Raw genomic sequence first — 26,919 nt, forward strand, 5'->3', positions numbered from 1 at the left:
GGGCTGTTACTGCCTCCGCAGCCGTAGGGGAGGAGCATGCACCGGGGAGCAGGACTGGCAGGACCGGTTCCAGAGGCTCCGGTCCTGCGCTGACTGTGTGTGAGGAAGTGGACTCCTTTCACAGGTAGACCGTGTTAAGACTGTTTTGGGACTGTAGAATGGTGGTTGTATGTCCTATCTTAACATTGGAAGCTATCAAGAAAGATTTAGTTTTTGATTGATTTATATTTTCTGTCGGCAAAGGGGCGTTGTCAAGCGAACAGTAGGCTACAGGTGAGTTGAGTGTTTTTGTCGAGGCTTTTTACATGTGTGGCGAATCTTCTCAGCCCTGCATCTCAATCCACTGCTCCCAGTGAAACCTGCTTTGGTATTTTAAGCATCTATCACCTTAAGTATGAATGAATAAGAACTTTATTAACACTATAATTTCAAATGGTAATTTGAAATTTGATTTATTATCACTCTTAAATAATCTACACAGATGATTGCGTATTGATAGATTATATTGGTTTGGGGCTGACATTGTTTTGTATACTGGTGGTATCACCTTAAATATCACTTCACATTCGCTGAGACACGCTTGTCAGAGAGCTTTGGAATGTCAACCATTTCTCCTTTCTTCGTTTATCTGTATATCTACATCCAAGAATCATATGCAATACAATACAATTAGGCCTACAATAAATTCACGTGTTATCTCTGTCTGAGGAAACAGCAGTAGGCTGCAGAGTATAAATGCAAAGCAATAGTATTAACACTAATGATACTACTACTAATAATAATTATAATGTTAATAATAATAATAATAATAATAATACAAATAATTATAACATCAACAAAAATAATGCAATAATAACGCCAAATAAAACCAAAAAATGGGGTAAGACATATATGCTATATCCATAAATATTACTAATACATGGCTTAGTAATAATGCTGCTAAACTTAACTTTTGCTTATCTCCAGTCTCAAAATGTAAACATTCCAGTCACGAGGACTTAGTGTGTGACGTTATAGATAGTGTATGACGTTATAGACAGGTACACTCAACTTGAAACACCCTACCTTAGTCCAGACATAATGAAATAGCTTGGTTTCCCTCTCCTTTGTTGTCCATGCGATAAACTCGGTAATGATTTACTTTCCTCCGATGGTAGTTTTCCAGACTATTGTTTATCAGTGTTGTTTAATGATTTAACTCCTTGTGGTATTTGCTTCACACTGTACATGCTTCCCTTCTATAAAATCCTAACATGATTCGCTCAAAGATTTTGCAGGAACTTTTGTTCATTAATTAATTGCTGCATGTGTTCAAACATACAGATAACACAGACACAACATTAATAGTTTGTTTTAAGAACATACATTATAGTCACAACATTTCCTATTGTTATACCACTGCAATGTACTTTACTTTTACAAAGCGTTAAAAAATAAAATCCTTAATTACCAATTCAATTTCTGTGTGAGAGGCAGGGACTCTTTTTTTTTTTTTACAAATCACCCTTGCTGTTACAGTCACGTTGCATGGCGTTGACCCTCATCAATCAAGAGATGAAAAGTGGTCTGAATAACAGTGCTCTCCAAGCGGTACCAGATGGGTGACTCTATTTTTCCTCCTCTGTGACAGAAGTTCATCAGGGCAGGGTGGGGTTGTGGTTTGACTTGCAGATCCCCAGTGTTTGCAGACTAGCTGAGTGAACGCCAGAGCAAGATGATATCTATCTGCTACCTTCTCCTTAATGCCCTGTCTCTGTATTCACTGTCTAACCCCTACCTGCTCCTTAATGACCTGTCTCTGTATTCACTGTCTAACCCCTACCTGCTCCTTAATGACCTGTCTCTGTATTCACTGTCTAACCCCTACCTGCTCCTTAATGACCTGTCTCTGTATTCACTGTCTAACCCCTACCTTCTCCTTAATGAGCTGTCTCTGTATTCACTGTCTAACCCCTACCTGCTCCTTAATGACCTGTCTCTGTATTCACTGTCTAACCCCTACCTGCTCCTTAATGACCTGTCTCTGTATTCATTGTCTAACCCCTACCTGCTCCTTAATGACCTGTCTCTGTAATAATAATAATAATAATAATAATAATAATAAACTTTATTTATATAGCACTTTTCAAAACACAGTTACAAAGTGCTGAACAATAAAAACACAATTAAAACAAAGAGCATAAAATACATGTGATGTACAGAAAGAAGACAAATAAAACAATAAAAACAAAGGCAGGCTCAAATGAAATCTGGAAAAGCTCTCCGGTAAAAGTGGGTTTTGAGGGGAGATTTAAAAATGGGCAGTGACTCAGTCAACCTAATTTCCTCAGGCAAGTCATTCCAGAGCTTTGATGCCCGTATGGAGAAAGCTCTGTCCCCTTTAGTTATGAGCCTGGACACTGGGAGGAACTGAAGTCTACTTACTGAGGACGTCAGACTACGAGACGGCACATAGGGGACTAAAAGCTCTGAAATATATGCTGGGGCCAAGTCATGTAGAGCCTTAAAAGTAATCAATAAAATCTTAAAATCAATCCTAAAACAAACGGGAAGCCAATGTAGAGACGCTAGAACAGGTGTGATGTGGTCATATTTTCTAGATCTTGTTAAAAGCCTGGCAGCTGAGTTTTGGACAGTCTGTAGCCGTTTGAGTGTTTTCAGGCTCAAGCAGGTAAAAAGGCTGTTACAATAATCAAGTCGTGAGGAGATGAAAGAATGTAACAAAGTTTCAGCGAAACAGATTTTTAAAATTGATCGAATTTTAGAAATATTGCGGAGTTGGTAAAAACAAGATTGTACAATCTTGGTGATGTGTTGCTCAAAACCTAAATTACTGTCAAAGAGGACTCCAAGGCTTCTTGCAACAGGTTTGATGAGTTTTCATAGGTCTCCAGTAGAAGGCATTATTTGTTCGGATAGTTGCCGGGGGCCAATGACCAGGATTTCGGTTTTTCTCTAATTAAGCTCCAGAAAATTTAGTGCCATCCAGCTTTAATGTCATTTAGGAATTCATGAAGTGCACTTAGCATATGTGGGTCGTTGGGCTTGATGGGTAGGTACAATTGAGAATCATCAGCATAAAAATGAAAGGAAATGCCATGTCTCCTGATGACCTCACCTAGTGGAAGCATATTTATAGAGAACAGAATAGGTCCAAGTATTGACCCTTGCGGTTCTCCATACCTAATATTAGACATGGATGAGGAGTAGTTCTTAATGGAGACACGGCACATCCGATTAGATAAATAAGATGAAAACCAACCTAAGGAAGTGCCGGATAAGCCGACCCAGTCCCTTAGTCTATTTAAAAGTGTTTCATGGTCTACGGTGTCAAAAGCTGCGGCTGAGTCCAGCAGAACAAGAACAGACCCCATGCCTGCGTCCAAATTTATTAAAAGGTCATTTGTGACTCTCAACAAGGCGGTCTCTGTGCTATGGTACTTACGAAAGCATGATTGGAATTTTTCAAAGACACTATTGTTTACCATAACTGCCAGCAGCTGCTCAGAGACTTTTTTTTCCAGGATTTTAGGGATAAAAGGTAACTTTGAAATCAGGCGAAAGCTATCTAGGATAGTGTGATCAAGTCCAGGTTTTTTGAGGACTGGTTGAATACAGGCAGTTTTAAAATAATCAGGGACACAGCCAGCAGATAGTGAACTATTTAAGATGGTCAATGAGTGGGGCCCAATACACTCCTTGATTTCAATTAAAAACTTGGTGGGAATAATATCTAGTGGGCTAGATATTATTGTGAATAATAATATAGCTTAGGGGTTAAGCTGTATTCACTGCTTAACCCCTACCTGCTTCTTAATGAACTTCCTCTGTATTCACTGTCCCCCTACCTGCTCTTAATGACCTTCCACTGTATTCACTGTCTAACCCCTAGCGTTTGCTAGATGACTAGCTTCGCTTTCTAGCTCCATCAGAGAGATAGTCATTAACACAGTCATGGTTAAGAGTTTGATTCCCTCTTGGGCTTCCCATGATTATAATGTATGCATTCATGCTATTGTAAAATGCTGTAGATGAAAGCCAATTGCATATATTTCTACCAAAGTTAATATTGTGAGCTATTGGAATGTATGTTGGCAGGTGGTAGGTTGATTTAGTTTGGACTTTTCAAACAACTTTGTCTGTTCTATGTGCTCTATCGACGACTTATCGGCAGAAGTCTTAGGAAAAGTTACTTTTTATTTGGTATACGATAATTTGGACTACTAGACCCATGAAAATATTATTTCTATCAGTGGGTCAGGTTATGTCATTTGTGTGTTTCTTTTTAAAGATTACATTTCACACAGGAGAGGAGGAATCGAAATTTATCATCTTGGATCGAGACAGATAAAAGAGTGGATAAAAGAAAAATCCTGGGCGCAATCCAATTTGGACTCATTAAATCTCAGCAAGCATGACATGCTGTCATAGAGTTTCCACTAAAATAAACAGTTATCTCCCCTATGACCCCCAAGTTTGGGAGTTTAGGACAGCCTCAGCCGGGTTACAAACTGTCCATTCTGGAATGTTCCCTCCTCAGGGTGCAGAATGGATGATACCAAGAGGACAGGGAAAGGGGGGTGGAGAGGGGGAGATGATTGCCTTTCAGAAGGCCTTGGTCGTTCTCCCTCAGGAAGACAAGGACAGAGGTCAGCACCATGATGAGGGAGTCTATATAAGGCAGACACCATATCCCCCTTGCTAACCGTCTTCTTCCGGACTGTTCCGCAGACCTTTCCGCTGGCTGCACCATGTTCTCCTCCTCCACGTCCTACAAGAACCAGAGCTACGACAAGCTGAAGAGGAGTTGCCTCGAGGACAAATCCCTGTTCGAGGACCCAGAGTTCCCCACCACCGACAAGTCCTTGTTCTTCCGGAAACCCCTGCCCGGTCGGGTGGAGTGGAAGAGGCCCGGGGTGAGTGTGGTCGCTGGGGTGGTGGTGGTGGTGGCAGGGCGAGGAGATATGACGGGGAGTGACAGAGTAGTGTCTATTAGTTGGGGTGTTTGACTCCCAAAGGGTTCTAGGTTTGAAGCCCCAGTTTAAGCAGGCTACCTGTGGGCATCCTTGAGCAGGACCTGCTCATTAAAATGTGCAAATAAATAATGTTCATTTTTTTGGATGAAAGTCTCTGCTAAAGAGTAAATATAGGACTAAAATATATCACATTAATAATGTGTAATTGTATGCATATATGGAATAATTTAAATTATAAGTATACACCATTTACTGGAAGTATCCCCGCCTAATAAGGTTAGTGACTCAAGCTAATCCTTAGTCTTTATTGTTTGGATCATTGTAAGGCCTTATCTTCTCATCATAAATCATTCAGACAGTGGCTGGGAGAAACATTTTTCATGAAAATACAATACTCCTGCCAATAAGAAACAAAATTTCTGTCTGAGTGCTGTCTAGGAGCTAAAATATTGTGAATGTTACTCCCGAGGTATTTCCATTTTAGACAGGAGGCCGGGCCACACATTTGTTGGCAGTTGCAATGAGTAAGGATAGGTTGTTTATTGTTCCCTGGAGTAATTAAGAAATTCAATCCTCTCAAAGTGATAGTGATAGCGCTAGCCTGGCCTGTTAGACATCACTGCTGTTATGAAAAGTCGAATATAACCAGCTAGACCTTAGAAGAGAACATTTATCGTCACCTGCCTAGCCTACGTCATTAAAGCTTACAATATTTGTACATTTCAGCTATTACTCATTCACCTTCCCTATTAATCATAATCATACCATGCTTAAACCTTTTATTTTATTTTTATGAACCAACAAACAATGTTATTGAAACAATAAAAGATGGAACAGAATCTCTTGCTGCTTCTATATTAGGAGTACTTTATTTTTTGATTCGTTCCATTACTTGTATATCACCTAAGTAACACAAACCTACAATCTTTCACTTTATGATGATTGCATTATGTGAGTCACCGTCTGGACCTTATTGACCTTCATGATGCTAACCCCCCAGGAGATCAGCAGCGAGCCTCACCTGTTCGTAGAGGGCATCAGCGCGCACGACCTGCACCAGGGCCTTGTGGGTAACTGCTGGTTCGTGGCAGCATGCTCCTGCCTGGCTCTGAAACCGCAGCTGTGGAAGAAGGTATGATTCAGCCATGGACCCAACCCGCGTTGTTGGCTTTCTTTTTCCGAGGATGTTAATTACATACAGGCTTAGACTTACTTAAGCTAGGCAAAAAACAGATCTCGAGAAAGACTTTGGGTTGACTAGCCCCTAGCTCTACGTAGAACTGACAGTATTTGTGCTGCTTATATGCAATTTGCTAAAGTTAGTGTTAATCCAATGGTCCTCACTAGCCAGAAACTAGCTAAATGGGACCTAAAACTGTTCATATGAACAGTTGGCCACATACTTGACCCCCAACATGTTGTGGGAAGCTTTATGTTGAACAAAAACAGAACTTGGGCTTCAGGTCAAATGGTAAGTTTGCTGTACTATTTGTGTGTGTGTGTGTGTGTGTGTGTGTGTGTGTGTGTGTGTGTGTGTGTGTGTGTGTGTGTGTGTGTGTGTGTGTGTGTGTGTGTGTGTGTGTGTGTGTGTGTGTGTGTGTGTGGTGTGTGTGTGTGTGTGTGTGTGTCTGTGTGTGTGTGTGTGTGTGTGTGTGTGTGTGTGTGTGTGTGTGTGTGTGTGTGTGTGTGTGTGTGCACTTCCAGGTAATACCCGACCATGATGAGCAAGAGTGGGACCCCAAACGGCCCGAGAACTACGCCGGGATCTTCCACTTTCAGTTCTGGATCTTCGGGGAATGGCTGGACGTGGTGGTGGACGACAGACTGCCCACCATCAACGGGGAACTCATCTACTGCCACTCCAAACCCAACAACGAGTACTGGAGCGCACTGCTGGAGAAAGCCTACGCCAAGTCAGTGGCCTGTAGGCCTTCACTCAACTCCGCAAACAGAAATATATAGGTTCAGGCAGACCACTCTCACTAAATATGTTTCAGCCAGGGACACACATTTGTATTGGGTGGTATGGCTCTGTTCTGGGAACATCCCCGCCCGTACGAACAGCATGAAGAAACCCCTCAGAGGAATACAGAACTGAAAGCAACATGATATGACATCAAGCCAATCTGTTAATAAAACTTGATCACAGTTCCAAGGGCTAAACAGGCTGTATTATGTTACTCCCCCAACCTTAGCCCCTCAAGTCCCTGATGGCCTAGTGTGAGTGCACCCTAAGGGTGCACTCACACTAGGCCATTAATCTCAGGGAAGAAACCTTGGGAAGGAACCCAGAAAGAGGGATCTCTCCTCAATGGACGGCCAGGAGGGCAGTCGGTGCCATATTGGGTAGAAGGGTAGCATAACAAGCAAATTGTTTTTAAATATGGATTTAACTTGTAGCAGTCAGCGGGATATCATGGTTAGAGCGTTTTAAATGTGCATAACTTTACAACTTTATCTTAAAGTATTGTGATCAATGCACGACTGACGATATGGTCGAGTTCAGCTCCTTAATTTACATTTACATTTAAGGGATTTTGCTTACGCTTTTATCCAAACCGACTAGCAACCATTCCTTCACCGTTCACACACCGACGGCGGAGTCGACCCCTCTGGGCAACAGCCAGCTGGTCAGGAGCATTGAGGGTGAGGTGTCTTGCTCAGGGACACCTCGACACTCCGGTTACCAGCCAACCCGCTCTACCTCCTGAGCTACTGCCTCTCTTCAGTTCCCCTCTGTGACCCTTCTCCTGTGTGTCTCCAGGCTGTCCGGGTGCTATGAGTCCCTGGAAGGCGGGAACACGGGGGACGCCATCGTGGACTTCAGCGGCGCCGTGGCGGAGAGCATTAGCCTGGAGAAGGAGGCCTTCTACAAGGAGCCGGAGAAGGAGGCAAATCTTTTTGAGGACCTGCTCAAGGTGTTCGAACGGGGAGGCCTCATCAGCTGCTCTATCAAGGTCTGTTCTGCCTCCAAAACCGTCAGCCCATCGGTTCTGGAGTCGGTGGAGGGGTTGGTCGATTAGTTGATTGGTCGACTGACTCATCTATCGAGGGCCGATTGGTCGGTAATCATGCAGTTGATTGATCAATAACTTGCTTACCATTTTCATTATTATGAGGCTTTGTCAACTAAATGAGAAATCCAAAATATAATTAATTGAACTGTTAAGGGCATTTCACGCTGTTTGACGTACTCGTGGGCCGGGCTATGATTTTGACTTTGCTAACTTTATCCAGGCGAGACCAAATGAAATCGAGCTGAAGATGGCCAACGGGCTGGTGAAGGGCCACGCCTACTCTGTGACGGCTGTGAAGAGGGTGCGATTGGGCCACGGGCTGGTCGCCTACTTCAAGAATGAGACCATCCCCCTGATCCGCATGAGGAACCCATGGGGCAAGATCGAGTGGAGGGGAGACTGGAGTGACAGGTGAGGTTGACCAATCCTGGAGAGAAGGGGGGCGGGGTCGATCAAATTTGATAGTATGTTTTTAATTGTCTTGATTGTTGTCGGGTCTCGATTGGTTTAGTGAAAGTGAAAGATATTGATTAAATTGTTTCGGTTTGCATTTTATGGAAGAGGATTAGGGTCACATTTGATTTGATGTCATAATTCTGAGAATAAATTCTTCATAATTCTTATTCAGACTTTAAACTCATACAAAAAACTAAAATAAACAAAAAGTAACTTGCTTCCATCCAACTTCTTCGGTCAGTGTGCATTTCTAGGAAAGTAAAGGAAGTCAGAATTCTGACCTTAAAAACAAAAAACAATGGCTCAAAAACAATGTGGCCCTTCCGTCAAATTTTGATGAGAACGTAAGTCATTAAAATGCTAAAGACAAAATAAAAACATTGCGAAAACAGAAAGCAACGTAGTTTCCGATTATAATACTAATGTACTGACACAGAATCAATGTAATGGGCCTCAGTGTGACTTGAAACCATGATATCGTGCTTTATAAATCATTATGATTGTTTGATTCATTTATCTTTTACATATGGATGACTGACAAACTCTTATTTTGCCATGCAGCTCTGACCAGTGGAAGACGGTGGGGGACATGGAGCGAGCCAACCTGGGCATCACGGTGGAGGATGACGGAGAGTTCTGGTGCGCTCCCTCTACTTTGTATTTAAGACATGCTTTTATTTTTAAATGTACCAAGTAGGATACATTTGACGACTCCCATCTGAAAGCTAGTGGGTTGGATCCTCAGTGTCCCCTGAATTATTTTGTAGGCATCCTAGAGCAAGTTGCTCTAACCCTTACCTGCTCCTTAATCACATGTATCTGAATGATTTGATAGTTAAATATTATTAGATCCAAAGGAAATGGGAAGTATGGTCTAATAACTAAGTTTTTGATTACACTTTCAATAAACTGCTTTGGTCAGGGATTATGAGGGATTATTGTTGTCACTCGTTCATTGTTTATGATTGGTCTGTGGTTGTGATCTGAAGTAGTTTGTTATGATTCGTTAGTGATTGTTATTCAGTGAGCGGTTGTGATATGGAAGTAATTGTTGTATTGTTTTGGTCAGTGATGTGCTTATGTCAGTGAACTAATTTGGTTAGTGAATGTTATTCAGTCAGTGATGTGATTTGTTCGGTGATTGTGATTCGGTCAGAGGTTGTGAATCGGTCGGTGATTGTGATTGAGTCATTGATTGTGATTTGGTAAGTGATGTGATTCGGTCAGAGGTTGTGAATCGGTCGGTGATTGTGATTGAGTCATTGATTGTGATTTGGTAAGTGATGTGATTCGGTCAGAGGTTGTGATTCGGTCAGGGACTTTGATTCGGTCAGAGGTTGTGATTCGGTCAGTGATGGGATTCGGTCAGAGGTTGTGATTCGCTCAGTGATTGAGAATTTGTCAGTGGCTGTGATTCGGTCAGTGATGTGAGTCGGCCAGTGAATGTGAATCGGTCAGAGGTTGTGATTCGCTCAGAGGTTGTGATTCGGTCCGTGGTGGTGACTAGCTCAGTGCGGCGGTTCGTTCAGGTCGATCCTTGCAGACCAACCGGGTGTCTCCTGTGTGTTTCCTCACAACTACAGGATGGCCTTCACAGACTGGTGCAAGCACTTCTCGGAGGCCGACGTCTGCCGCCTCATCAACACCTCGGTGGTGAGCCTGCAGAAGACCTGGCACGAAGTGGTGTTTCACGGGAGCTGGACCAAGCACGCCGAGCCGCTGAGGAACCGCTGTGGCGGCTGCTCCAACCACAAAGCTACCTTCCTGCAGAACCCGCAGGTGTGTGTGTGTGTGTGCGTGCGCATGACTGCATGTACGAAGTGCACACATGAGATTCACACAACTAGGCCAAAGCGTGAAATATCTAAATCGAATCCAGCTTGACTCATAGGGTTGTGTTTTTCTAACTGTATTTAAATGCGTTTCTCCTTCAGTACCTGTTTGACGTGACGAAGGAGGAAGACGAGGTTCTGATCTCCTTGCAGCAGAGGGACATGAAGATCCACCGACAGATCGGCCAGGGGGAGAACCTCTACGTGGGCTTCTGTGTGTTCAAGGTAGGGCCGCATGTTTATGTCTAATCCCCCCGCTGGGGAAACTTCACACGCCATTACAACAGAGAGATTGCCAAACGTGAAGCCTAACATGTGGTCGGGAAAGGTTGTGATATCGTGACAACTGCTCACTACAACATTATAAGAAAATACTGCTAATCTATGTGCAAATAGGCAACCTCGCTATCTCTAACCAATCGCTGAGGTTCTTTCAGTGCTCTCATTCGTCCTCATCACGTTGTATCTCCTGGACAAAGAACAGGATTCTTTGCCTTAACATGAATCAGAGCAGAGGCTGTTCGCTTCAATCTGGAGTCGGGTGGTTTTAAAAAAAAAAAACCTGTTGCAACTTATTATGTTCTAATATGAGCTGCGTCATAGAGGTGGGATTTCAGGGCTGGCCGCCTCATCAACGGAGGAGAATAAACACAAAACCGGCTATAGAAACAGTTATGGGGAGGATGTGGATGAGTCACTCACCCTTTTCATAGAAAATGGTAACATAAATTTTCTAGGATGTAGAGTTGTTCGTTTATGCAGCTTTAAAGCAAGGAAACAAATGTATTTAGAAGGGTTCTTTTCGATACACTATAGTGTTGTTTGCTCATACACAAGCACAGTTATAAAGCTAAGTTATTAGTAAGTGAAAGAAAGCTGTAACATTTTAAATTGGACATGGAAAATAATGGATAATGGTCTAGACATGTTGGGACTAGTCCAGTCAAAGCGTGTAGAAAGTAATTTTGATAAACATCTCCAAAATAAGCATTTGAGTTCTACAATGTTTGTCTGGGCTTTGGGCCATTGGTCCAATATTCATCGTAAATTGATTCAGGAGGGATGCATTTTGCTTTCTTCTCCCTGAAGACAGATGGATTTGGCAGCATTTCGTGTTCTCAAACTGTTTGCTGAACAAACACAGAGCACTGGCCGGTGTTTCGATCACACTTAGATGTAGCATGATCGTTTTTTACCAGAAAAAGAAACCTCATGTTTCAACCAGTTCCTAAGTTCTAAATGATTCTACACAAACCATTCCCTTGGCCCAGCATATTGTTTCAAACTCAATAACGGCAGAAAGCAATACATGTTTAAAAGGACTGCTCCTTTGAAATTAAAAACTGTTTGACCATCTTTATGACGAGACATGGATGTTTCCCCACATTATTATACCTTTATCTCTGAATCTCTTGAGATTTGACTTAGTACTTGGTACAGCTCAGAAAAAATAACATTCATTAAATGTTTGAGTGTGTATGCCAACCTGGATTACTTTTTCCAAATACTGTTTTGACCAGTGCTTATAAGATGTTAAAGTATCACAAGTATCAGTCAAATCAGTCATAATTCAAAACTGATTAAGCTGTAGAATAGATGTATATCAGCAGAAAGTTCCATTCAGAAAACCCACACAGACACACAGACACAAAGCCACAGACACACAAACACACCCTTTGTTTTACATGCTAAATGTGGACTGTACCTTAATTTGGATCAATATCATTACAATATGAACCCCTCTTTGTCAGGGAAGGTCTTTGGTTATTCTTTAAAACGACGCCTCAATACAAACACAAGAACAGGACCTCTACAGTGTTCACAGGCTAAAAGGCCCACCAGGCCCCACGAGATGTCTTTGTTTTGAGATATGGGTTCCGATATGGGCATGGAGCTGGTTATGTTCAGTAACACCATGTGGGCTGTTATCAGCTCTGTAGGCATTGTATGTGTGCTGCCAAGTCCAGTTAGTGGAGTTGGAAAAGCCGGGCAGTGTCCCTGTCTGTATGGGACCCTGCAAGAGATGTGAAATATCAACGTTGTCAAACATCCTGCTTCTGCACTGCCTCCGACGGAGCATAGGGCTTATCACAGTGCGACGACTGCCTGAGCATAGGACCATTGTAAATGTAGTTATTATGTTGGTAGGAAAGTCCCACAACGTTTCTCAAACGAGACTTGGCCAAGCAACGTATTCATAAGCCTAGGTTACAGTATATGGATGTTGATTCCCTCACTCAAGTCCTTAACATGTCCTGATTATGAGGTGGGAAAAATATAGATTACCTCTCCCTAGGAAACCACCTCCACCAAGTCTCTCTTTTTGTTTCTCACTTTTAGTATCTGTGAGTCAAATCGGACAAGTGTGAACAGATCACTCTAGCACACAGCCCTACAAGCACATGTTTCAACACGAAGGCCCCACCAAGCCAATTCATTTTAGTAAAAGAGTGTTGTAATGGGGGTTCATATCTGGGGTGATGGTCAGGGGAAAGTTCCTCCACTGATTAGACTGGAGGCAAGAAGGTGAAAAGAGAGAGGAAAATAACTGGCACTGAGAGCTGTCTGCAGCTATTTCTGGCCAGAGAGAGAGAGAGAGAGAGAGAGAGAGAGAGAGATGTGCTGGTGTGGAAAAGGACTGGGTCAATATGAGGTCATAGGGCCAGAGACCAGACTCATATTTTACTTAGGACCACGTATAGAAGTGCCCCCCCAAATCAGATTTGGAAAGATCTGATTCAATATGCAATGTGTTTAGTTTGATTATAATTAGCAAGATCATATGTAGCCATAATCATGAAATGGATTTGGGTTGATCAAGCTTAAACACATTATATGGGCAACACAAGTCATATCTCAACAGCATCGCAGTGGTGTTCCCCTTCCTGCCACTAGGGGGCACTCCACTAAGGTGTATACAACTACGTTTACAACATGACTTCACCGCTGCCTGAATGCAACCCTAACCAGGATGTGTTGGACAATCCAATGTAGTTTCCAGGCTAAGGGAATTCGATTTTAAAAGCTTGAATTAAATTATTATTCTGGGTTTATGACATGATTATTATTTTGTTAAATAAATGAATATCGATTATTTAAATAATTTGTACGATATGATGTTGACTAATTTAAGCACTGAAGCCAAATTGAGTCTTCAGAAAAACCTGTTTACACTTCCTCCTGAATGACCCATTTTCCTCTTTCATCTTTGACCCATATTGACTGTACAATCGCTTGTATTGTTCTTTTTCTCCCTCTTAAAAGGTGGAAGAGAACAGAAAATATCGCATGCATGACATCCTCACCCAGAAATGCGTGGAGACGTCCGCGTACATAAACGCGCGCACCGTGTTCATGCGCTGCATGCTCACCAGGGGGCGCTACGTCCTCTTCCCCACCACCTTTAAACCGCAGATTCTGGGCGAGTATATGATCCGCGTTTTCACCGACGTGGACGCGTTTTGCAGGTAAATGTGCACCAGGTGGCTGAACTAAAGGTCTCTAAAAGTCAATCTATCCAATGGCAGTAGGCCTATGTGGTGTGAAATTAATGACTTCAAGATTGGGTTGACATTTAAATTATAGATGTAACACACACTTCTGGTAAAGAATGAATGATATTTGACCATTACTGGTGAAAGGAGTTGGTTAGTGATGTAAATTATTTTAGCCTATGCTACTTCTAATGACATGTTTCAAGATAACACGAGTTATGAATGGTTTCTTCTCCACATAATGGACAACAACATACAAGGATTTATGATTTTGTAGATAAGTTAAAGACTACAAACATGACAACTTTGCCATTTCCGCTATAGCCAAGACAGACCAAAGATTTACCTGGGTAATTAGAACACGTAGGCATGGCTTATTAGGGGTCCAAGCCAACAGGTTGGATCCCTATTGTTTTTGTAAGGATTATTAGGGGTCCAAGCCAACAGGTTGGATCCCTATTGTTTTTGTAAGGATTATTAGGGGTCCAAGCCAACAGGTTGGATCCCTATTGTTTTTGTAGTGTTTATTATTAGGGGTCCAAGCCAACAGGTTGGATCCCTATTGTTTTTGTAGTGTTTATTATTATTATACTTACCTCCCTAAAAGTGTGCCCACAGCCCAAACCGTAAATGGTGCCGACACGCCAATTGCATGACTAGATCCAGATCCGTGGGGACTACGCAGACGACAAAATCCAGACATGCCGGCCACTAGGTGGCGCTATACCAAGGAATACGCGTTTGGGGCTATAACTCCCACACCGAACCTCCCACAGTCAAAAACTTGTACGCACATATGCACTGGAGTCTGCTGCATCTTTTGGCATAGGCCACGCCCATTTGCGTCTAGAATTTTTTTTCGCAAAATCGCAAAAACCGCAAAACTGTTTTTTCCCTACTCCTCCCACATTTCTTAACCAATCGACACCAAACTTTGCACACGGCATCTTCAGACGCACACGCAAAGAATGCTCGAACACTTTTTTGATCCGACCCTCGACGACGAAACGGTAGCGTTTTGAACATTGGTTTATTAGCTACGTTTTACGCCGAAACGCAAAAATTCAAAAAATACCAAAATTAGACATCGGATCAAGCCCAAATTTTAGACGCATGTCAGTGTTACCCTTAATGGCGTTGAATAAAAAAAACTGAATTTTTCGCCATTAGGGGGCGCAATAAACGAGGAAATTGTATATCTTCTAATTGGCCAGAGGAATGTTATTCAAACTATAAGGGAACCATCAAGGGGCAAACCCGAGTCTATATAGAAAATATGGGCAAGAATTATTAATGTGGGCGGGAGTTATTTGGCAAAGGAAAATTGTCTTTGGAAAATGTCGCCAAAGGGCGGCGCCAAAAAACGACGACATTGTCTATCTCCTATTTGGCCAATGGAATGTTCTGAAAACGAGTTTTAGGCTATAACTCCCACACCGAAGCTCCCACAGTCAAAACCTTTATATCCACAGGTTCAGGGTAGCGATTTGAACACTTGCTTCGCGTTGTGCCAGCGAAATGCACATTTCTTGTCGCGTTGTGCCGGCGAAATGCACACTTCTTGGACCCCTGCATAACTGCTTGCAGTTCTAGTTATTATACTTACCTCCCTGAAACTGTGCCCACAGCCCAAACCGTAAATGGTGCCGACACGCCAATTGCATGACTAGATCCAGATCCGTGGGGACTACGCAGCCGACAAAATCCAGACATGCCGGCCACTAGGTGGCGCTATACCAAGGAATACGCGTTTGGGGCTATAACTCCCACACCGAACCTCCCACAGTCAAAAACTTGTACGCGCATATGCACTGGAGTCTGCTGCATCTTTTGGCATAGGCCACGCCCATTTGCGTCTATAATTTTTTTTCGCAAAATCGCGAAAACCGCAAAATTGTTTTTTCCCTACTCCTCCCACATTTCTTGTCCAATCGACACCAAACTTTGCACACGGCATCTTCAGACGCACACGCAAAGAAAGCTAGAACACTTTTTTGATCCGACCCTCGACGACGAAACGGTAGCGTTTTGAACATTGGTTTATTAGCTACGTTTTACGCCGAAACGCAAAAATTCTAAAAATACCAAAATTAGACATCGGATCAAGCCCAAATTTTAGACACATGTCGGTGTTACCCTTAATGGCGTTCAATAAAAAAAACGGAATTTTTCGCCATTAGGGGGCGCAATAAACGAGGAAATTGTATATCTTCTAATTGGCCAGAGGAATGTTCTTCAAACTATAAGGGAACCATCAAGGGGCAAACCCGAGTCTATATAGAAAATATGGCCAAGAATTATTAATGTGGGCGGGAATTATTTGGCAAAGGAAAATTGTCTTTGGAAAATGTCGCCACAGGGCGGCGCCAAAAAACGACGACATTGTCTATCTCCTATTTGGCCAATGGAATGTTCTGAAAACGAGTTTTAGGCTATAACTCCCACACCGAAGCTCCCACAGTCAAAACCTTTATATCCACAGGTTCAGGGTAGCGTTTTGAATACTTGCTTCGCGTTCTGCCGGCGAAATGCACATTTCTTGTCGCGTTGTGCCGGCGAAATGCACACTTCTTGGACCCCTGCATAACTGCTTGCAGTTCTAGTTAGGGGTCCAAGCCAACAGGTTGGATCCCTATTGTTTTTGTAGTGTTTATTAGGGGTCCAAGCCAACAGGTTGGATCCCTATTGTTTTTGTAAGGATTTTTATTATTATTATTATACTACCTCCCCGTGAAAATGGAACCACAGCCCAAACCGTAAATGGTGCACACGCGCCAATTGCATGACTAGAACCAGGTACGGCACCGCTACTCAGATAACCAAATTCAGACACGCCGGCCACTAGGTGGCGCTATACCAAGGAAAGATGCGTTTGGGGCTATAACTCCCACACCGAACCTCCCACAGTCAAAAACTTGTACGCACATATTCACTGGAGTCTGCTGCATCTTTTGGCATAGGCCACGCCCATTTGCGTCTATAATTTTTTTTCGCAAAATCGCGAAAACCGCAAAACTGTTTTTTCCCTACTCCTCCCACATTTCTTGACCAATCGACACCAAACTTTGCACACGGCATCTTCAGACGCACACGCAAAGAAAGCTCGAACACTTTTTTGATCCGACTCTCGACGACGAAACGGTAGCGTTTTGAACATTGGTTTATTAGCTACGTTTTACGCCGAAACGCAAAAATTCTAAAAATACCAAAATTAGACATCGGATCAAGCCCAAATTTTAGACACATGTCGGTGTTACCCTTAATGGCGTTCAATAAAAAAAACGGAATTTTTCGCCATTAGGGGGCGCAATAAACGAGGAAATTGTATATCTTCTAATTGGCCAGAGGAATGTTCTTCAAACTATAAGGGAACCATCAAGGGGCAAACCCGAGTCTATATAGAAAATATGGCCAAGAATTATTCATGTGGGCGGGAGTTATTTGGCAAAGGAAAATTGTCTTTGGAAAATGTCGCCACAGGGCGGCGCCAAAAAACGACGACATTGTCTATCTCCTATTTGGCCAATGGAATGTTCTGAAAACGAGTTTTAGGCTATAACTCCCACACCGAAGCTCCCACAGTCAAAACCTTTATATCCACATGTTGTTCACGGTAGCGTTTTGAATACTTGCTTCGCGTTGTGCCGGCGAAACGCACATTTCTTGTCGCGTTGTGCCGGCGAAATGCACACTTCTTGGACCCCTGCATAACTGCTTGCAGTTCTAGTTATTATTATACTTACCTCCCTAAAAGTGTGCCCACAGCCCAAACCGTAAATGGTGCCGACACGCCAATTGCATGACTAGATCCAGATCCGTGGGGACTACGCAGACGACAAAATCCAGACATGCCGGCCACTAGGTGGCGCTATACCAAGGAATACGCGTTTGGGGCTATAACTCCCACACCGAACCTCCCACAGTCAAAAACTTGTAGGCACATATGCACTGGAGTCTGCTGCATCTTTTGGCATAGGCCACGCCCATTTGCGTCTATAATTTTTTTTCGCAAAATCGCAAAAACCGCAAAACTGTTTTTTCCCTACTCCTCCCACATTTCTTGACCAATCGACACCAAACTTTGCACACGGCATCTTCAGACGCACACGCAAAGAATGCTCGATCACTTTTTTGATCCGACCCTCGACGACGAAACGATAGCGTTTTGAACATTGGTTTATTAGCTACGTTTTTCGCCGAAACGCAAAAATTCAAAAAATACCAAAATTAGACATCGGATCAAGCCCAAATTTTAGACGCATGTCAGTGTTACCCTTAATGGCGTTGAATAAAAAAAACTGAATTTTTCGCCATTAGGGGGCGCAATAAACGAGGAAATTGTATATCTTCTAATTGGCCAGAGGAATGTTATTCAAACTATAAGGGAACCATCAAGGGGCAAACCCGAGTCTATATAGAAAATATGGGCAAGAATTATTAATGTGGGCGGGAGTTATTTGGCAAAGGAAAATTGTCTTTGGAAAATGTCGCCACAGGGCGGCGCCAAAAAACGACGACATTGTCTATCTCCTATTTGGCCAATGGAATGTTCTGAAAACGAGTTTTAGGCTATAACTCCCACACCGAAGCTCCCACAGTCAAAACCTTTATATCCACAGGTTCAGGGTAGCGATTTGAATACTTGCTTCGCGTTCTGCCGGCGAAACGCACATTTCTTGTCGCGTTGTGCCGGCGAAATGCACACTTCTTGGACCCCTGCATAACTGCTTGCAGTTCTAGTTATACTTACCTCCCTAAAAGTGTGCCCACAGCCCAAACCGTAAATGGTGCCGACACGCCAATTGCATGACTAGATCCAGATCCGTGGGGACTACGCAGCCGACAAAATCCAGACATGCCGGCCACTAGGTGGCGCTATACCAAGGAATACGCGTTTGGGGCTATAACTCCCACACCGAACCTCCCACAGTCAAAAACTTGTACGCGCATATGCACTGGAGTCTGCTGCATCTTTTGGCATAGGCCACGCCCATTTGCGTCCATAATTTTTTTTCGCAAAATCGCGAAAACCGCAAAATTGTTTTTTCCCTACTCCTCCCACATTTCTTGTCCAATCGACACCAAACTTTGCACACGGCATCTTCAGACGCACACGCAAAGAAAGCTCGAACACTTTTTTGATCCGACCCTCGACGACGAAACGGTAGCGTTTTGAACATTGGTTTATTAGCTACGTTTTACGCCGAAACGCAAAAATTCTAAAAATTCCAAAATTAGACATCGGATCAAGCCCAAATTTTAGACACATTTCGGTGTTACCCTTAATGGCGTTCAATAAAAAAAACGGAATTTTTCGCCATTAGGGGGCGCAATAAACGAGGAAATTGTATATCTTCTAATTGGCCAGAGGAATGTTCTTCAAACTATAAGGGAACCATCAAGGGGCAAACCCGAGTCTATATAGAAAATATGGCCAAGAATTATTAATGTGGGCGGGAATTATTTGGCAAAGGAAAATTGTCTTTGGAAAATGTCGCCACAGGGCGGCGCCAAAAAACGACGACATTGTCTATCTCCTATTTGGCCAATGGAATGTTCTGAAAACGAGTTTTAGGCTATAACTCCCACACCGAAGCTCCCACAGTCAAAACCTTTATATCCACAGGTTCAGGGTAGCGTTTTGAATACTTGCTTCGCGTTGTGCCGGCGAAATGCACATTTCTTGTCGCGTTGTGCCGGCGAAATGCACACTTCTTGGACCCCTGCATAACTGCTTGCAGTTCTAGTTATTAGGGGTCCAAGCCAACAGGTTGGATCCCTATTGTTTTTGTAGTGTTTATTATTATTCCCCCCTAGAAGTGGGTCCACAGCCCAAACCGTAAATGGTGCCGACACGCCAATTGCATGACTAGATCCAGGTCCCTGAGTTCTAAGCATACGACCAAATCCAGACACGCCGGCCACTAGGTGGCGCTATACCAAGGAATACGCGTTTGGGGCTATAACTCCCACACCGAACCTCCCACAGTCCAAAAACTTGTACACACAGATGCACTGGAGTCTGCTGCATCTTTTGGCCTAGGCCACGCCCATTTGCGTCTAGGAATATTTTTCGCTAAATCGCGAAAACCGCAAAACTGTTTTTTCGCTACTCCTCCCACATTTCTTGACCAATCGACACCAAACTTTGCACACGACATCTTCAGACGCACACGCAAAGAAATGATAGACAGTTTTTTGATCCGACCTTCGACGACGAAACGGTAGAGTTTTGAATATTTGTTTATTAGCTAAATTAGACGTGGAAAATTAAAAATCCAGAAAAAATCCAAAATTAGACATCGGATCGAGTCCAAATTGTACACACATGTTGGTGCTAACCCTAATGACGTTCGATAAAAATTTCGGAAAATTACGCCCTAAGGGGGCGCTATAAACGAGGAAATTGTATATCTTCTAATTGGCCGAAGGAATGTTCTTCAAACTCAAGGGAAACCATCAAGGGGCAAACCCGAGTCTATATAGAAAATATGGCCAAGAATTATTAATATGGGCGGGAGTTATTTGGCAAAGGAAAATTGTCTTTGGAAAATTTCGCCACAGGGCGGCGCCAAAAAACGACGACATTGTCTATCTCCTATTTGGCCAATGGAATGTTCTGAAAACGCGTTTTAGGCTATAACTCCCACACCGAAGCTCCCACAGTCAAAACCTTTATATCCACATGTTGTTCACGGTAGCGTTTTGAATACTTGCTTCGCGTTGTGCCGGCGAAATGCACATTTCTTGTCGCGTTGTGCCGGCGAAATGCACACTTCTTGGACCCCTGCATAACTGCTTGCAGTTCTAGGGGTCCAAGCCAACAGGTTGGATCCCTATTGTTTTTGTAAGGATTTTTTAGGGGTCCAAGCCAACAGGTTGGATCCCTATTGTTTTTGTAAGGATTTTTCCTATTATTATTATTATTAGGGGTCCAAGCCAACAGGTTGGATCCCTATTGTTTTTGTAGTGTTTATTAGGGGTCCAAGCCAACAGGTTGGATCCCTATTGTTTTTGTAAGGATTTTTAGGGGTCCAAGCCAACAGGTTGGATCCCTATTGTTTTTGTAAGGATTTTTATTATTATTATACTACCTCCCCTTGAAAGTGGAACCACAGCCCAAACCGTAAATGGTGCCGACATGCCAATTGCATGACTAGATCCAGGTCCGGCACCGCTACTCAGATAACAAAATCCAGACATGCCGGCCACTAGGTGGCGCTATACCAAGGAATACGCGTTTGGGGCTATAACTCCCACACCGAACCTCCCACATTCAAAACCTTGCACACACAGATTCACTGGAGTCTGATGCATCTTTTGGCATAGGCCACGCCCATTTGCGTCTAAATTTTTTTTTCGCAAAATCGCGAAAACCGCAAAAATGTTTTTTCCCTACTCCTCCCACATTTCTTGACCAATCGACACCAAACTTTGCACACGACATCTTCAGACGCACACGCAAAGGTATCGTGAGACAGTTTTTTGATCCGACCTTCGACGACGAAACGGTAGAATTTTGAATATTGGTTTATGAGCTAAATTAGACGTGGAAAATCAAAAATCTAAAGAAATCCGAAATTAAATATCGGAACGAGTCCAAATTGTACACACATGTTAGTGCTAACCTTAATGTCGTACGATAAAAAATTCGGAAAATTTCGCCGTTAGGGGGCGCAATAAACGAGGAAATTGTATATCTTCTAATTGGCCAAAGGAATGTTCTTCAAACTCAAGGGAAACCACCAAGGGGCAAACCCGAGTCTATATAGAAAATATGGCCAAGAATTATTAATGTGGGCGGGAGTTATTTGGCAAAGGAAAATTGTCTTTGGAAAATTTCGCCACAGGGCGGCGCCAAAAAACGACGACATTGTCTATCTCCTATTTGGCCAATGGAATGTTCTGAAAACGCGTTTTAGGCTATAACTCCCACACCGAAGCTCCCACAGTCAAAACCTTTATATCCACATGTTGTTCACGGTAGCGTTTTGAATACTTGCTTCGTGTTGTGCCGGCGAAATGCACATTTCTTGTCGCGTTGTGCCGGCGAAATGCACACTTCTTGGACCCCTGCATAACTGCTTGCAGTTCTAGTTATTATACTTCCCATCTAGAAGTGGTACCACAGCCCAAACAGTAAATGGTGCACACGCGCCAATTGCATCACTAGATCCAGGTCCGTGAACACTACGCAGACGACAAAATCCAGACACGCCGGCCACTAGGTGGCGCTATACCAAGGAATACGCGTTTGGGGCTATAACTCCCACACCGAACCTCCCACAGTCAAAAACTTGTACGCACATATTCACTGGAGTCTGCTGCATCTTTTGGCATAGGCCACGCCCATTTGCGCCTAGAATTTTTTTTCGCAAAATCGCGAAAACCGCAAAACTGTTTTTTCCCTACTCCTCCCACATTTCTCGACCAATCAACACCAAACTTTGCACACGACATCTTCAGACGCACACGAAAAGAAATACTCAAACACTTTTTGATCCGACCTTCGATTACGAAACGGTAGCGTTTTGAATATTGGTTTATTAGCTAAATTAGACGTGAAAAATCCAAAATCCAAAATAATAAAAAATCAGACATCGGATCGAGTCCAAATTGTACACACATGTTGGTGCTAACCTTAATGTCGTTCGATAAAAATTTCGGAATATTTCGCCATTAGGGGGCGCCATAAACGAGGAAATTGTATATCTTCTACAAAATTTTGCCGCGAAAACGCTACACTGTCTTCTCGCTACTCCTACCACAGTCAAATCCTTTTTATCCACAGGTTCAGGGTAGCGTTTTGAACACATGCTTCGCGTTGTGCCGGCGAAATGCACATTTCTTGTCGCGTTGTGCCGGGGAAATGCACACTTCTTGGACCCCTGCATAACTGCTTGCAGTTCTAGTTATTATTATACTTCCCATCTAGAAGTGGTACCACAGCCCAAACAGTAAATGGTGCACACGCGCCAATTGCATCACTAGATCCAGGTCCGTGAACACTACGCAGACGACAAAATCCAGACACGCCGGCCACTAGGTGGCGCTATACCAAGGAATACGCGTTTGGGGCTATAACTCCCACACCGAACCTCCCACAGTCAAAAACTTGTACGCACATATTCACTGGAGTCTGCTGCATCTTTTGGCATAGGCCACGCCCATTTGCGCCTAGAATTTTTTTTCGCAAAATCGCGAAAACCGCAAAACTGTTTTTTCCCTACTCCTCCCACATTTCTCGACCAATCAACACCAAACTTTGCACACGACATCTTCAGACGCACACGAAAAGAAATACTCAAACACTTTTTGATCCGACCTTCGATTACGAAACGGTAGCATTTTGAATATTTGTTTATTAGCTACGTTTTACGTTGAAAATCAAAAATCCAGAAAAATACCAAAATTAGACATCGGATCAAGTCCAAATTTTACACACATGTCGGTGTTACCCTTAGTGACGTTCGATAAAAAAAACGCAACATTTCGCCATTAGGGGGCGCAATAAACGAGGAAATTGTATATCTTCTAATTGGCCTAAGGAATGTTCTTCAAACTCAAGGAAAACCATCAAGGGGCAATCCCGAGTCTATATAGAAAATATGGCAAAGAATTATTAATGTGGGCGGGAGTTATTTGGAAAAGGAAAATTGTCTTCGGAAAATTTCGCCACAAGGCGGCGCCAAAAAACGACGACATTGTATGTCTCCTAATTTGCCAATGGAATGTTCTGAAATTGCGTTTTGGGCTATAACTCCCACACCGTAGCTCCCACAGTCAAAACCTTTATATCCACAGGTTCAGGGTAGCGTTTTGAACACATGCTTCGCGTTGTGCCGGCGAAACGCACATTTCTTGTCGCGTTGTGCCGGCGAAATGCACACTTCTTGGACCCCTGCATAACTGCTTGCAGTTCTAGTTTACCATTCTGCCCACTCGCAATATAAACTTTTTGTTTACCTGTGTTCGAGAGATGCTTCATGAACCATCTCCAGAACGCAAGCTTTTTTACCTTGTGTCTCTGTTAGAATAAACCACGTGTTGAACATTTACCACTCTCCGAGTCATACCTAGCCCGAGACGACCATACCACAAAGGATCGTTTTTCATCAGTAGCTATCCAGGTTATCTCCAAGTCTATCTTGATATTTAGATTATATATAAATTCCCTTAAACCTGTACTTTTTAAACATTGTCACTGCAGCCATCACTTGTGGTTCATTGAATAAGTCCCACCCACCCAGGACTTGATCAATAAATAATACTTGAATTAATAAGTAGTTAATCCTGCCAAATATTCAGGTCTTCACCTCCCCTTATTCACCCCTCAGCGTGTGCGTTGGCTGGAGCTTGACCATGGCAGCGTTCATGGTTCTCTGTGTTCCCCCCAGGGAGCTGACTGAGGACAAGCCCAGGACCCGTTGCTGGAGTGCCTTCGTGGGCTACCCCCAGCTGGTCACCCACCTCTACGTGCACGCCGCCGAGGGCCTGGAGAACCAGGACAACCCCGGAGGTCAGGGCTCCTTCTGGAGAACCTCTCTGTCACAGTGCATGCATTGGGAGTTAGATCAGTGTTTCCCAGCCTTTGGGGGCGGGCCCCACACATGCAGATTGCTGACTTATTATAAGCACTAGATATTTGAAGATACATTTTTGGGTAAAATAGATGAAAAAAAAGTAGTTTGAAGGTCCTAAAGATTGTTTTTATACGAACAGACCGTATGAGTCGTAGCCATTAGCTAAGCACGCCAAACCATTTTCACTGGTCACAACTATATTACTGACATACGCTGATTAAAACAATAATGATAAAACAACATCGCGTCTGGGATAAGATGCAAGTTTTGGTCGCAAGACTTTTCTGACCTAAAACACAAGGTCACAGGCCTGAACCGGGAACCAATGGTCTACGTCGGTGTTGTCTCCTCACCTCATTCTTATTTTTTAGCACGGTTCTGTTTAGTAAGGCTCAGTCTGTGGGTACTTTCTGTGTAGGAGCCGACCCCTACGTCATCATCTACTGTGAGGGCCAATCTGTGAAGTCGGTCATCCGCAAGGACACGCTGGAACCAGAGTTTGAGACCATGGCCATCTTCTACCGGAAGAAACCAAGGAAACACCTCACTATACAGGTGAGATGGTGGAAACTCCTCACTATACAGGTAAGATGGTGGAAACACCTCACTGTACAGGTGAGATGGGGTTGGGCTGGGCGTAGTAGTGGGTGGGGTGGTTGACTCCCAGCTGAAGGCTACTGGGTTAGAGTAGGCATCCTACATCAAGATGCCATAACTCCTTCATGCTCCTTTAAATCCTTTAAAGCTGAATTGGTAGTTCACTGCTAATTTAGTATATCGTAAATAAGATGACATTTCTCTCTTAGCTGTTGGGCTAGGTCCCAATGAAGATTGATTGCATTCTCATGCCTTTGTATCATGATTCTCAGCTGTCTGTTGAATCTATTTTGGTTGGAAAACCCATTTGCCTTATTGGCATCATCAAACGTTGATTAATGGTGTTTGCTAATACAAACGGTACAAATGGTTGGGATTGGAATGATCTAATGAATCATCCGTAACAGATTGACACACCTTATCAGAGCCCGAAAACACCCTCAGGAAAGAGGAGGCTGCTTAGAGCCTTTTGGATGAATGTGGCTCCGACCTTATCCTCTGGTCCACTCTCCAACTGTATGCTGAGTGTTGGTTCTCCCCCTGGCTGTGAAGGTGTGGAACAGCAACCCGGTGCAGGATGAGTTCATGGGCCAGGTGGTCCTAGCGGGCGGGGTCAAGGACACCACAGAGCCCCAAAGGCTCAGGCTGAGGAAGAGGGACCGTCGCATGGCCGACGAGATGCCCGGCACCATCAGCCTGCGCATCGTCACCTCCACCCAGCTCCTCGACATGTAACCACGGCAACCGCCGATGCCCCAGCCCAATCGGATCGCCTCATGATCGTGACAGGGATGTTAAGTGGGTGTTTGAGAGTGTGTTTAAGGAGAGAGAAAGCAGTTTACAGCAGAATGTAAAAGCCAGGTACAGTGCTGGACTGAATAGGGTGTTCAAACGAATGGTCTCTGATGTTGTTCTGAAGTCCACAGCCACTTACACCGAACAAGTCTGTGCTGTAACCTAGCGTTACACAACGCGTTTACCAAAGTCGTGATTAAAGAGGAACAAAGAAACAAATGTTAAACCCCACGGGATGTTTCTGATTAGCTCACAAATGTGCCCTGTTTGCATAGTGAGTGTATATATAAATTGAGCTAGCTCTCTGACAGTGAGACAGCCATTGAATGTGTAGCAGTTTGACCAAAGGGCTCCTTCTGGATTAGCTGTTTTGTAATACATTTTACAAAAGTAGGCAATAAGCTGAACTAACTAACAACCTGAATGTCTTTGCATCAATATTACCAGACAAAAATTAATAACTAGAGCTGTCAGTTAAACGCGTTATTAACGGCGTTAACGCAAACCAAATTTAACGGCGTTGATTTTTTTAATCGCGCGATTAACGCAATTATTTGATAAAAAAAAAAAAAAAAATTCTATGGCTCAAAACAAAGAAGCAGTAGCCTGACTGCTATGTTCAAATGACATTTGTTCCAAGCAGTCGTTTAATTGCACTATAGGCTCTTTTTTTGTATCGTCCTGTTTTGATCAGTGTATATGCCAATGTTGTTATCAATAAAAAATCATTTGCACAAGGCAAGCCGATGCACTTCACCATTTTGATAAGAAAATTAAAATGAGAAGAATTATGGGACAAAAAAATCAAGGGATATTTAGCATAGAAAAATAATTTGCGATTAATCGCGATTAATTAGAGTTAACTATGACATTAATGCGATTAATCACGATTAAATATTTTAATCGCTTGACAGCTCTATTAAAAACCATAGATATTGCTCATACTCATACACTATATGCCTATTCAATAACATATCAAGCTGTTTGTAACTGACTATGATAATGCCAAAGTATATGCATACTTTATTATGTATCACTGTCTATGGCAAAACACAAACGTCTTTAATAGAATGTGAATAAAGCCAATGTTTTCTATCTATTGTACCGTAGCTGCCTTTTTTCCCAAATTAGAATAAAAATCCCTGAAAACCAAGAAGCCCAATAACCAC

At 43.1% G+C, this 26,919-nt stretch overlaps 1 protein-coding gene across 3 annotated transcripts; it reads left to right on the plus strand.

The window, feature by feature from the left end:
- Positions 1 to 26,847, plus strand: LOC115546949 (calpain-5). 3 transcript variants are annotated; one of them, XM_030360798.1, is made up of 14 exons: positions 20 to 124; positions 244 to 273; positions 4,732 to 4,916; positions 5,977 to 6,108; positions 6,681 to 6,889; positions 7,741 to 7,933; positions 8,214 to 8,404; positions 9,011 to 9,088; positions 10,033 to 10,228; positions 10,384 to 10,506; positions 13,546 to 13,748; positions 24,173 to 24,294; positions 24,777 to 24,913; positions 25,508 to 26,847. In XM_030360798.1, exons 3-14 carry the CDS (start codon positions 4,752 to 4,754, stop codon positions 25,688 to 25,690), a joined length of 1,932 nt encoding a protein of 643 aa, XP_030216658.1. In that variant the 5' UTR covers positions 20 to 124; positions 244 to 273; positions 4,732 to 4,751; the 3' UTR covers positions 25,691 to 26,847. The 3 variants fall into 3 exon arrangements, with proteins under 3 accessions (XP_030216657.1, XP_030216658.1, XP_030216656.1); XM_030360797.1 differs by lacking the exon at positions 244 to 273 and having other exon boundaries at positions 1 to 124; XM_030360796.1 differs by having other exon boundaries at positions 26 to 273.
- Positions 26,848 to 26,919: the final 72 nt, after the last annotated feature.

This window comes from Gadus morhua, chromosome 7 (assembly GCF_902167405.1).
Source record: "Gadus morhua chromosome 7, gadMor3.0, whole genome shotgun sequence".
Classification (NCBI taxonomy): Eukaryota; Metazoa; Chordata; class Actinopteri; order Gadiformes; family Gadidae; genus Gadus; species Gadus morhua.

Bases quoted from the DNA above. Each gene is read 5' to 3' on its own strand.
- LOC115546949 (XM_030360797.1), top strand. From the start codon at position 4,752: ATGTTCTCCTCCTCCACGTCCTACAAGAACCAGAGCTACGACAAGCTG. The intron at 6,890-7,740 runs GTCAGTGGCCTG...GTGTGTCTCCAG, and splicing joins CTGGAGAAAGCCTACGCCAA to GCTGTCCGGGTGCTATGAGT. The intron at 13,749-24,172 runs GTAAATGTGCAC...TGTTCCCCCCAG, and splicing joins GACGTGGACGCGTTTTGCAG to GGAGCTGACTGAGGACAAGC.